Genomic DNA, 11,665 nt, shown 5'->3' with positions numbered 1-11,665 from the left:
TAAAACGGACACAATATAGGGTTTGGTTTCTTGGGTCAAAAAGATATAGGGCAAATCGCCATAACAATTTCTAGAAATTTAACATTTATATATATATATATATATATATATTTTAAGTATCTTCGTTTATCAATTTAATATTTTTTTAAAAATTGTAATTTTTATATTTTGATTAGTTTTATATCATTTATTTATTTTGAAACAAAAACTTAAATTTACAAATATTTTATTATATCTATTTTATTTCCATAGATTAAACATTTTCAAACTTAAATTTACAAATATTTTATTATATATTTATTTTCTTTCCATAGATTTTACTTTTTCGTTTACCTTTATTTTAAATATTTTAAATAATCCTAATTTAATTATTTTCGTTTATCAATTTAACATTTTTAATAAATTAAATTTTTTATATTTTGATTAGTTTTATACCAATTATTTATTTTGTAGAGAAAAACTTAAATTTACAAATATTTTATTATATTTATTTTTTTCCATAGATTAAACTTTTTCCTTTTTTAAAAAATATTATAAAAATGTTAAATATTGAAGTGGCTAATTCCTATTGGATGTTAATAATACCGAAAGTTTTGTGAATTATAAAAAAATTAAATAATGAAGTGGTTAATCTTTATTGGATGTTTTAAATCCTATGTGGACAGCATTATAACCTTATAGCTCCTACTTTTATTTAGTATAGATTTTGGGGTGAAAAAAGTAATAGCTTTTGCATATGTTTTGCTTATTTTTTCATATATTATACTTTATTTTTTATATGTATATATATATTATATATATATATGTGTGTGTGTAAAATGATTATAACATATTGATAGAGTTGTACTAAAACGAATTATCATTAAAGTGATGTAAAAATATCATCATTAACCTTATCAAGAAAATTAATTTTATTTTAGATTTTGTAAATTTTTAATTTATTGACAGTTTTGAAATCTTCTTATTTATATCATGAACATTAGCCAAAATCAATCATTTATTTATTTTAAAGTCACTCATTCCAAGCAGAGAAGAGAGATGATAACTTGAAATCCTCTCTCCACAAACACCTTTTGAAACAATGACACTGAACTCAGATATCTACATTTGTAAGATCATAATCATCAGAGCTGTCCAAGCGTAGTCTCCTTGAATGAAGACCTTCCAAAGCTTCATTCTGAAGGGTGGAGGAGGTTGCAAAGACTGAGAAATTGGAGATGAGCTAGCCGAATGCACGAATACCTGTGGTGATGATGTAGATAAGGCGGAGAAATTGCTGGAGACACCGTCTTACAAGCTGAAGCAGAACAAGAAATCTTAAAAGCTGAAGTATCTATAAATCTTTAGTCTGATACTCTGATTGGGCTTAAATTGGTCCATAAAGAGTTTTTTTTTGTGTGTGTGGACAAAATCCTTAAAAAGAGTCCCAAGACAAACATATGATGCCAAAATCTAATTTCTCCATTTATTTGGGGGTGGGGGAAGTCAAAGAAGGAAGTAAATTTTATGTACCAACTAATAAAAAGTTCAAAATTATTCTCATTAATGAACGTTTGAAAAAGAAAAAACTGTTTAATTAAAGTGACGTCAGTGTATTCAAAACTCAAAAATCCCCAAATGAACCCAAAGAATCGATTTGAAATATTAATAATAAACAAATATTAGTTAATTCGTTGTCTAAGCTTTTTTAGTGAGGTCCCTTTTATATAGTTTCATATATGCGATGCTTGTCTTGGTTGTACTTGTACAGCTATAATTTTTATTTAGCTACAAAGATTCTTAAGAACTACTAGTGGCTTTCAGAACATGCATGTGTCATCGTGAGAAAATAATCCCAGAAGATAAGGGATATATACTGGGTCAGCTTATGAAAGTAGCCAAAAAAAATTATAGTTTAATTTTTAGAAAATGGACTTTAATTACATATCAAAAAAATTTGAAAGTTTTTTTAACTTTAAAATACATTATTTTTTTATGTAAAATTAGCATGGTCCTAGCGTAAATATACTCATTGCATATACCTATGAAACCTATTTCTTTTTTATGGCAGAGTAAGTAAATGTCATCGGTCCATTATAAATATCAAAAAAAAATTTATTATTATTTTTTTTTTGGTCATATGTTGATATTTATACTACTAAGTCGAAAGACCAAAATTACATTCGCGAGAATCCCATTCTCGTTTTCGATAGCCATATACAAGATTATATATATCTACTCTTACCATTAGCGTATATGAAATCAGGCCTATACCAAAAAGACTCTTATCAAAAAAGCTACTAGCATTAGAACTCTCTCATCCGCGAATAAGCTATTCAACCAGCTAGGGTGTCCATCTGCAACATAAGATTGAAGCCGACACTCTGCAGTGACACTTTTCGCAATGAGACTAGCTCCTCTGTTTGCTAGTGATCCTTCCAAAATGAATCTCCAGTCTTGAAATCTTCCCAACACTCTCCACAATTCCATCGCTTGATATCTGTAAGAGGGCCAAGCATTTGGTCTAAGGACTGTTCCAACTAAGACAGGGTCTTCGATTGCAAAAATGATTTTGTTCATATTATGGCTCTTTATGCTTTCGATAGCCCACAACAGACAAGTAAGGTTTGCCTCTTCCATTGAGAAAATAGCTGAGAAAGCTCTTCTGCTATGAAGCAGAACCTTACCTTGATCATCTCTTAGTACCCATGATCCCCCAAGTAACGAATTCCTCTTCGACCAAGAGACTCCCACATTACATTTTAACCAACCATGAATCAGAGGGATCCACTTCCTTTCTAAGACAGCACCCTCTGAAGCTGAATTTGAATGAAGAGTTCCGGTTGTAGTTCCCCCTGCACTTCTTCCTGAATTGTTTGAGCAAGGAACCATTCCTCAGAATCTTGTCTGATCTTTTGGATTGTTTCTAACGATGAGAACCTTTTCCCTTCAAAGAAAAATAGATTCTTGTTCTTCCAAATTCTCCATATAATCCATGGGAAGCTTCTCCTTAGTTCACGAGGCCAGTTTAAGTTGTCTTTGTTTATGAGGAAGTGGTGGAGAATAGAGAAAACTGATCCATCTTGAAAACCATTTGCTGACATAGGGTAGTCTGATAGAGCCTAAATTTGTCTTGATAGCGAGCAAGTAAACAGGGCGTGCTCTATAGATTCTCCCTCAAGACCACAAGATTTGCATCTAGTGTCTACTTTCATTCCACTATAAAATAACAAATCAACCACCGGTAACGCTCCACTTAGCAATTTTCACAGAAACACTTTTATTTTTGGATCAGCAGTAAGTTTCCAAACCTGTTGCTTGAGGGGATTTGTGGACGGTTGAGCCGATGCTTCATGTATTAAAGACTTGGCATTTGTCTCCATTGCAAGCCAATAGGCGGATTTGACTGAAAAATTTCCACTTTTGTTGTGTTTCCAAACCCTCTCTACGGTTCCATGCAGATGCGTTGGTAAAACAAATCAAGGGGTTTTTTCCCCAAAAGTTTGTTTTTTTCTTTTTGATTCTGATCTCTTTTGATGTATGTATGTAAGAGGATGTATCACTATATCATATGATAATCCCAAAGCGTGACGTATGGTTGGGGTCATCACTATATATCAAAGAGGAGATATCATATGATAATCCCAAAGCGCGATGAGTGGAGCAACCCATTGACGGCAAAAATCTTGAAGCTTTCTTCACATCTGATGCATGGTTTGGTTCATTGCAATGGTTTTGGTCATTTGCTATGTATCTCTACACATTGTTAGGTGATTTTGAGATTGAATCACATAAATTTTGACACTATTATAAACTTTTTGTTTTTGGATTTGAAACGACCTGACCTGCTTTTTTTAATAAATAATAAATAATAATAATAAATAACTACAGCTAGTGGTCCCATACCCACTAGCCACCTAACCACAAACACAACCAACAGCGGAAATAACAGATACCAATATCCAATAAATAATTCAATAAATAATAACCAACATTAATTCCAAATCATAACCTAATGATCCAAACAACATAAACCAGAGAACCAGCAATCCTAAACAACATTTCGAGGACTCAACTCTAGCCATCTAACAGAAGCCAGACAACCAAGTGAACCACTAGATCATCCTCCTCTTCATTGCCTTGATTCCACGATCACACTTTGCCTTTACCTGCACCACAAACACAAATTGCAATGCATGAGTATTTTATAAACACACAGTAAGGCAATCCTCCCATCTACTGGGCTATACACACAAGCAATAGAGATACTCTAACCATCAAACAACAATAAACAAACAAACCAGGCTCTGCATCGACCGACACAAGGATTGCATCGACCGACACCATCAGGGACCATCATCGACCGACACAAGGTATGCATCGATCGACAACAGGTTTACTTGCATCGACTGATGCTTCCACTTGCATCGATCGACACATGCTCGACATCACGCGGAAACCCTAATCGCATCGACCGACGCCTCCACCTGGCATAAACCGATGCTCCTAGGTCAATCCGCGCCGTCCTCGCACTAGCATCGACCGACACACATAGTGCATCGACCGATGCTCATGCCGAGCATTGTTTTCCCCGAAGCTTCTCGCCGGATCTTCGTTCCTGCAACCACAAGAATCGATCCCAAGCCACAAGAAAGCCTAACAACACAAAAATAAACAGATCAGAGTAATCTCCAGCTTAGATAAGCCATGGTCATGCACTTACCTTTGCCAAGAAGTTTCTGAACCTTAAACAATCAAGAACACGCTCCTAGGAAGCTTCTACAACGATCCCAGCTACAGATCTCTACAGGAAACGCCTCCAAACACCAGGAATCACCAAGAACACTCAAGGACACTCAAGAACACTTTTTCTCCCTCCTTTTCTCTCAAAAACGGCCAAAGTCGTCTAATGAGACAAAAGGAACGACTTAAGGGTTTTCCTTTCCCTTTTGCCCAAAATGCAGCGTTTAACTTAAGTCAAAACGCAGAAACTCAACCCTGCATCGACCGATGCACAACCTGCATCGACCGATGCGATCCCTAAACCGGGATTTCGGTTCGCGGGTGTTACAGGATTTCTTTGATAAACCAAGATTGAATTTGAGTATTTCTTTTTAAGAACCCCAAATTTAATAACCATCAATGGACCCATGAAATTTTGAAGTTTATTAAGAATTTCTTAAACTAACTTTTTTTCAAGATTAATAGTAAAATATGTTTTTAGCATACAATGTTTACATCCATTGATGGAGATGCCTTTAGGAATTATTATTAAAATCAAGATATACAAATGGCAATGAGAGTATGAGATCAATGACTTCAAAACCCAAGTTAACTATTTTAACCAATTTGTTTTTGAGAAATATACTATTTTAACAACTGAGCAATGAGAGTATGAGACCACTGACTTCAAAAATAAACTTTTATGTTTTATAGATAAAAGTAGAAAACATTCCACAAATTTCCAAAAATAGCACTACTTGACACAACTAAATATTTTAAATTAATGTTTAGAATTTTTTTTATAGATTTGGGTTCTTAATTTTATATTTAGGTAGGGAATAGGGTTTAGTAATTTAAATTTAGAGTTTAATTTTGGGAATTATAGAGATATTGTGTTAAATTTGGAAACAAGACAATTATTAGTGTTATTAATGAGAATTTCTCTTTATTTTATTTTTACTATATAACCATTATCAAACACTATGATAGTACTCGCGCTACGCCGCAGGATTGTTTGTTATTTTATTGTTTTCAATTATTTTGTGATTAATTTTTGTTATAGCGTTTGTAATTAAAAATCATTGTTTTTTTTGAACAACAAATTAAAAATCATTGTTAATATTTATTTTAACAATGTTAATTTGTAATATTTTTGTTTTTAATTTTTTGTCATTAATTTTTGGTGGTTTTGTAAAAATTTATTTTTGTGAAATCTTAGACTTAAATGAATTTTGTTTTTTTTTCTTATACTAGGATGCATTGGTGGACCATTATTATTGCTAGATGTTTGGTTGATTTAAATGAAATGAACTTTGGTGGTTTCTCTTGATTATGCTATTTATTATTTGGTAAAACAGCTAAATCGGATTGTGTATGTATTGTAGAATACATACTGGTGTTTAAAAGAAGGGTTTTTTATATAGCACTAGGATAGTACCCGCGCTACGCCGCGGGGATGATTTTTGTGTAATTTTAATTATTGTGTGTGGTTTGTTTGTTTTTTTTTTATCATGTGTTGTATTCTGTTTTTTGTATGTTTGTGTTGGAATAGAAATTCATTATATCTTTAGCATTTTATTTGTGAATTGTTATGTGGATGATTTATTGTGTGGTTTTGATTGGCTGTATTTGTTTTTTTTTTATTGATGGAGTTTTTTTAATGTAAATTAACGTATATTATGTACTTGGTTTGAAAGTGCTTTTTTGTTTTTTTTTTTTGCAAACAGTTACTTTTGTTTTGTGGAACAAAATGAATAATCCTTGTAGTAGATTTTTACAATAGTTGTTTTGAAAATTTGAGATTGTCTGCTTTATTAATGGAAAAATAGGTGGTGAGATGGTCGGAGTTACTCTTCTTCTATTTCTTCGTTATCTTCACCTGCATATATATCTTTTTTGTTTTTTTGTTAGTATTTGTGATAATGAAAGGTTAAGTATTATTGTTTTGTTTTTTTGTTTGGTATTACATGTGCGTGTGTATTGAAGATTGTTGAATATTTCTTTGTAGACGACATTTTTGATGAACTACATACACTATGTACTACATTGAACTACCGTTTCATAGACTACATGCACTATGTTTAATTTAAATTATATTTTATGTTTTATTTATCTTATTCCAAATTTTCAATTTTAAGACCACGTTATGTAGCTACAAGTTCTTTTATTTTATCCTAAAATTCTCGAAGCAAGTCTTCATATTTAGCCCCTGTCATATTTGGCTTCGTGTTTTTTTTTTTTGTGGTTTTTTCAGGTTAATTTTATATGGTGTTTATTTTGAAATAAATAAAATTAGATTGCATAGGTTAGATTGCATTTTAAATAAACTTGTGTTTACTTTTGCTAAACAAATAAGCAAAAAGCAGAAGTCAATAAAAAGACATAACTCTATACAAAAGATTAGATCTCGAGCACACAATTGAGATTTTCTAACGTAAAGTATCACGTGAGACAAGATAAATTGAGTAGGCACTATCTTAGTTAGAATTAATGGTTAGGACATAGAACCAGTCTTGGTTGATCCAACAGTTTCGTGTTTGATCATTTTTTTTGTTGATAATAGCTTATGAATATACAAACTGTCGTACTCGTTTTCTATATTCGCGAACGAGAAAATTGTATATTCATGGAATCAAACTAATGCATGACACGAACGGCAGTTTCGTGTTTGATCATTTTTTGTTGATAATGCCTTACCTGCAGTTGCTGATTTTTGTGTACAATACAAAACTGATTTCAGACCAAACATTAGTATTGTCGTGAAGGCTCTACATCCATTGTTGGATGATCGAACCAGACCTGCCAGAGAAGAAGCACATTAGTCTTGACCCTTAACCAGTCACCGTTTACAATAAAAAAGCACAAGTTTTTGCTCTCAATATTTATGTGTTAACATAAGAATTAAGACACATTAATAGCAAAAGGAAGAACAAACCTTGTTGTCTTGGTTGCAGTCAAGCTTAAGAAACACCATATCCTGGTACTTCTCAGATAGCTCTTTGTATTTGGGAGCAATCACTTTGCAAGGACCACACCTAAAACAGGAATAAAATCATCACAAAGACGACCACAAAATTGTCATGGATTGATGTAAGCGATCGGTCTGAAAGCAAAACTGCCTCTCTCTATTCCTCTGAACGACGGTAGGGAATGTACCTATGATACTTAGTTGCATTCTTCTTCCTCCGTTTGTCAAGATACGATGAAAGCTTCCCAGATTCCTGGATTATGCCCAAAACAAAAGAACTGATTCAGTGATTCGTTTTTATACAAACACTTAAACTTTGTGAAGTAAAAACTGATTTACATACCTTGAGACTGTTGTACTTTTCGACGAGTGTTTGCTTTCGGATTTTCGCTGCGTAAGTAGAAAGAAAACAATTCAGTAAAACTGTTGGCAAATTAAAAAAAAACTCAAAACTGTTATGCTCAACCCACAAATGTGGGACTTTTTGAGTAAAAAGACTCCGGGCATACATTTTTTGAGATAGTAAGGCTTTTTCCCTTCTTTTGCGGCTTCTCGTTCTCTCTTTTTGTGTTCTGTTAGTATCGCTGCTCCCTTGTTCTTTGTTGATGGTTCATATTTCAACATTTTCTCCTGAGGTATATATAACAGGTGAGGAAACAAAGTATGATCAGAGAGCTTTTTTTAATATCAGGGGAGGAGGCAAAGAAAGGATCACTCACAACATAAGTTAACTCGTTCTTCAATTTGTTGGCCTCTTCTGGATTCTTTGTTTTCTTTAGCTGCTTTTTCAATTCCTGTATTAAGAACCCCAAAATATCAAACAAAAAGCCTTTGTGACGAACCGGAACCTCGCAGAAAATTGCTAGAACAAAATACCTCAACCCATCAGTTGAGTGTACCTGTTTTTGTTAGCACGACCCCTTTTCTTCATTTGATTTGGTTTCCTTGGAACTGGCTTAGACCCATCAGCTCGCAACTTATGTATTTCCTCAAAAATCAACTTGTTATTAACTTAAAAGAGATATCATCCAAAAGGCTTTAAACTCCAAAAGAGCATCTCTTCGGCCACGGCCCACGGCGGCACAAGAACCATATAGGGGAAGTAAAGGTTTTGGTAAAGAAAATGGTTTTACAAGCCTATTGCATTTACTTTCACAAGACGGGACTGTAGTATTTCATCTCCAAGCCTATTGCATTTACTTTCACAATCAATACAGATTCTAGCAAATTTTCAACGAAAAGATGTTTCTCTTTTCCTACCTATGAGCTCGACAAAACTTGGAATGGAAACTCTGACCTAAAATCTCAATGCAGGGGAATCTCTTAGCTCCGTGCAGCTCTCTTCCGGCCATGAGCTTTGCTGCTTGTTGCCTTCTTTGAGGCTACTTCCTCGCTCTGCTCATTGTCACTTCTTACACTGTCGTCAAAGCTTTCGGTTTTGTCTGTCGACTCTTCCTCCTCAACTGCCTTCCCTGAATCTTCTTTGTCCCTTAGCGCTCTCAGTTTTGCTTTCTTTGCATTTAACACAGAAAGGAACTGCATCGACAAGGTATAATATCAAATACTAAACATTACAATATTTTTTTCACAAAGACTACTCATCCCTAAAAATAAAGCAATTAAGAGATTACAAAATCCAACGATTCGAATCTAAACAAGGAGGTGATAGATATTAGATAATGTACAAGCCTTTGCATAGCTTGCATCTTCAAACTCTGTTTTTTCTTTGCAGAGCTTTTCACCTTGAGCTAGACATCTCTCAGCTTCACTCTTCATCTTCTCAAAAGATCTCGTCTTGTTCACAACTTCTTCCTGTGGAGTATAATCATAAAGAACTAATCACCATCATTCTCAAACATCACAAAAAATCTTCAAAAGTATCAGAACCTATAGTGTTAAGAGTCATACACTTAGTCTTATATTAGCCTCCATAAGAAAATCCAAGACCCCAACAGTGATCTTCTTGTTATCATGTGATGGTTTACACTTCCACCTCCACTCAAGTTTAGTCCCTTCCTTCTCAAACGTCCAAGAGAGCTTTTAACCAAAACACACATCACAAAAATCTCAGACTTACTCAAAGATTAAAAAACCATTTCTTCACCAAACCAAAAAGATCCAATAATAAATTGGTTCTAATAAAAAAAAAAGTAACATTTTTCATGAACTGACCCGTTTACATCCCTCAAGAGCATCAGAGAAACCATAGACAGAATCAGGCTGTTGAAACCCTAAGTACTGCTCCGTGAGCTCTAAGTACTCCGATACAGGTTGATCCCATTGCGCCGCTCGCTCCGCAACCACCTCCTCCGTCGCTTCAATTCCGATTAAAAACCAAAAAAGATCAAATTCGAAAAACTTTAGAGACGTAGTGAAAAGGAAAAGAACTCGGCGGACATTCTTAAATTTTCCGTTTCTCTATCCGTAGAAATGAATCAATGTGTCCCTGTTGGCAAAATAATAAGATGATCTGTATTAATATTATAATTTGATTGGTTAGCTATTTTTATTCATGTGTCAAACTTCTGCTCCGTTACAAAATCTGAGGTGTTAGTAGCTGGTGAAAAACAAGAAAATTTTATTGTATTGATTATGGTCAAGAAATGAGATTTTAAATGGGAAAATAGTTTTTCGGAATAGCTGAGATGTTATTTTTCTTGACTTAATTTTTTTCATTTTCTTGGTAATCTTCACCTGCATTTTATTTTTGTTCAATTTTGGTTAGTATTGTAGAAATTTAATGGGTAAAATATTATTTTTGTGTTTTTCTTTGGTTTATTGTCCAAATCAATTCTCGCTCTCACTATAATTCCAAATTGACTCAAACCTCCTAACACCCCATAGAACAATTCTGAGTTTAGATTTGCGAGCATGTTAGTATTTCACCTTTCCCTGAAATAAAAATATCAAGCAAAAATTGAGTTCTCACTACCATGAGAGGGTAACCTTGAAGATCGTATTATTTATTCCACCAAAAGGGTCACTTTACCCCACGTCAACACTTGATTGCATCTGAAAAGGCATATACCGGCAATGGATATGTTACAGAGAGAAAGGTTATCACTAAACTCAACAGATACTGAGGTACAATTGCACGCAGAAAGTTACACAAAAAAGGCAACGAAAAATAAATTACATATATAATAGTGAAGCGGAGTATAGTAATGATTGCTACCTTAATACCAACATCTCTTCTTTCTCTAATTTAAAAACAAAGTCTGTCAAAACTGCCTTTGTGACACCATTTGTTCCTGATATGTTCTGGCAGGGCAAATAAACCGACCTGAAGCTGAACCATATTCCATCTCGCCAGTATTGCGCTTGTGCTAGAGGAACATGATTTCAGACGTTTCTGCATTTTCTCTTCGTCATCCTGCATTTCTTTCTGCCTTATCCTTATTTTGGCTTCTATAACCTGTTGCTATTCCTGCAAAAGGATACAGTGATTTGAAGAGAGAGTGAGTGTTGGCTTAAACATACTCATTCAATAACATGACCGGTTTCCGTATGTATAGCGAAAGATCTGCAACATTTCATTGTCATTCATATCTGTAAAACAAAAACAACAATGATACAATTGAAGCTCAACTTGATAGTCAAACAAAATTTCATAAAACTTGATAGTTTGAATCTTCATACTATGATACAATTGAAGCTCAACTGATACCAAACAAGAAATTTACAAAATGCAAAACACTCTCTTGACATAACCAATTGGATCCAAACAACTTAACAAGATTCTTCCAAATGACAAAAAAGAAGAAGAGGGGTTACCAAATGAGAAGCACTTGTGAAGGAGGTTGCGAAGGATGGTAATCCCTTTAATTAGATAAGAGATTATTTGGAAAACGTTGTCTCTTATCTCTCTCTCTCTTTTATGCTTTTGCTTTGGTGTGTTGGTTATATCGTCTCTTTGGTTATCTATTTCTGCTTCGATTTGATGAAACCAAAGATGCTTCGAAAGGACAAAAAAAAAAAAAAAAAGAGGGGTTCCAA

The 11,665-nt window shown here is 33.7% G+C and overlaps 2 protein-coding genes across 4 annotated transcripts; both read right to left on the bottom strand.

The window, feature by feature from the left end:
* On the bottom strand, window positions 6,947-8,960 carry LOC104779572 (rRNA biogenesis protein RRP36-like). Its single transcript, XM_010503939.2, has 7 exons — window positions 8,569-8,960; window positions 8,389-8,463; window positions 8,179-8,299; window positions 8,013-8,059; window positions 7,858-7,922; window positions 7,637-7,736; window positions 6,947-7,500 (listed from the first exon to the last, which is right to left on the bottom strand). The coding sequence occupies exons 3-7, from the start codon at window positions 8,291-8,293 to the stop codon at window positions 7,450-7,452; spliced, it is 378 nt and encodes a 125-aa protein (XP_010502241.1). The 5' UTR covers window positions 8,294-8,299; window positions 8,389-8,463; window positions 8,569-8,960; the 3' UTR covers window positions 6,947-7,449.
* Window positions 8,610-11,586, bottom strand: LOC104779573 (DNA repair protein XRCC4). Of its 3 annotated transcripts, XM_010503940.2 has the most exons (7): window positions 11,444-11,571; window positions 10,845-11,218; window positions 9,842-10,681; window positions 9,578-9,706; window positions 9,359-9,481; window positions 8,967-9,205; window positions 8,610-8,856 (listed from the first exon to the last, which is right to left on the bottom strand). In XM_010503940.2, the coding sequence occupies exons 4-6, from the start codon at window positions 9,599-9,601 to the stop codon at window positions 8,993-8,995; spliced, it is 360 nt and encodes a 119-aa protein (XP_010502242.1). In that variant the 5' UTR covers window positions 9,602-9,706; window positions 9,842-10,681; window positions 10,845-11,218; window positions 11,444-11,571; the 3' UTR covers window positions 8,610-8,856; window positions 8,967-8,992. The 3 variants fall into 3 exon arrangements, 2 of the variants coding, with proteins under 2 accessions (XP_010502242.1, XP_010502243.1); XM_010503941.2 differs by having other exon boundaries at window positions 8,610-9,205; window positions 10,845-11,096; window positions 11,444-11,586; XR_002037641.1 differs by lacking the exon at window positions 8,610-8,856 and having other exon boundaries at window positions 9,114-9,205; window positions 9,412-9,481.

This window comes from Camelina sativa, chromosome 4, assembly GCF_000633955.1.
Source record: "Camelina sativa cultivar DH55 chromosome 4, Cs, whole genome shotgun sequence".
In the NCBI taxonomy this organism is placed as follows: domain Eukaryota; kingdom Viridiplantae; phylum Streptophyta; class Magnoliopsida; order Brassicales; family Brassicaceae; genus Camelina; species Camelina sativa.
The sequence above is the reverse complement of the archived record's forward strand: the minus strand, read 5'-3'. Positions and strand labels throughout refer to the sequence as shown.

Coding starts and splice junctions, on each gene's coding strand:
- LOC104779572 (XM_010503939.2), bottom strand. CDS start 8,293: ATGTTGAAATATGAACCATCAACAAAGAACAAGGGAGCAGCGATACTA. Junction 8,060..8,178: donor GCCTTACTATCTCAAAAAAT/GTATGCCCGGAG, acceptor CTACTTACGCAG/CGAAAATCCGAAAGCAAACA. Junction 7,737..7,857: donor AATGCAACTAAGTATCATAG/GTACATTCCCTA, acceptor TTCCTGTTTTAG/GTGTGGTCCTTGCAAAGTGA.
- LOC104779573 (XM_010503941.2), bottom strand. CDS start 9,601: ATGGAGGCTAATATAAGACTAAGT. Junction 9,482..9,577: donor AGGCTAATATAAGACTAAGT/GTATGACTCTTA, acceptor TATACTCCACAG/GAAGAAGTTGTGAACAAGAC. Junction 9,206..9,358: donor AAGATGCAAGCTATGCAAAG/GCTTGTACATTA, acceptor TTGTCGATGCAG/TTCCTTTCTGTGTTAAATGC.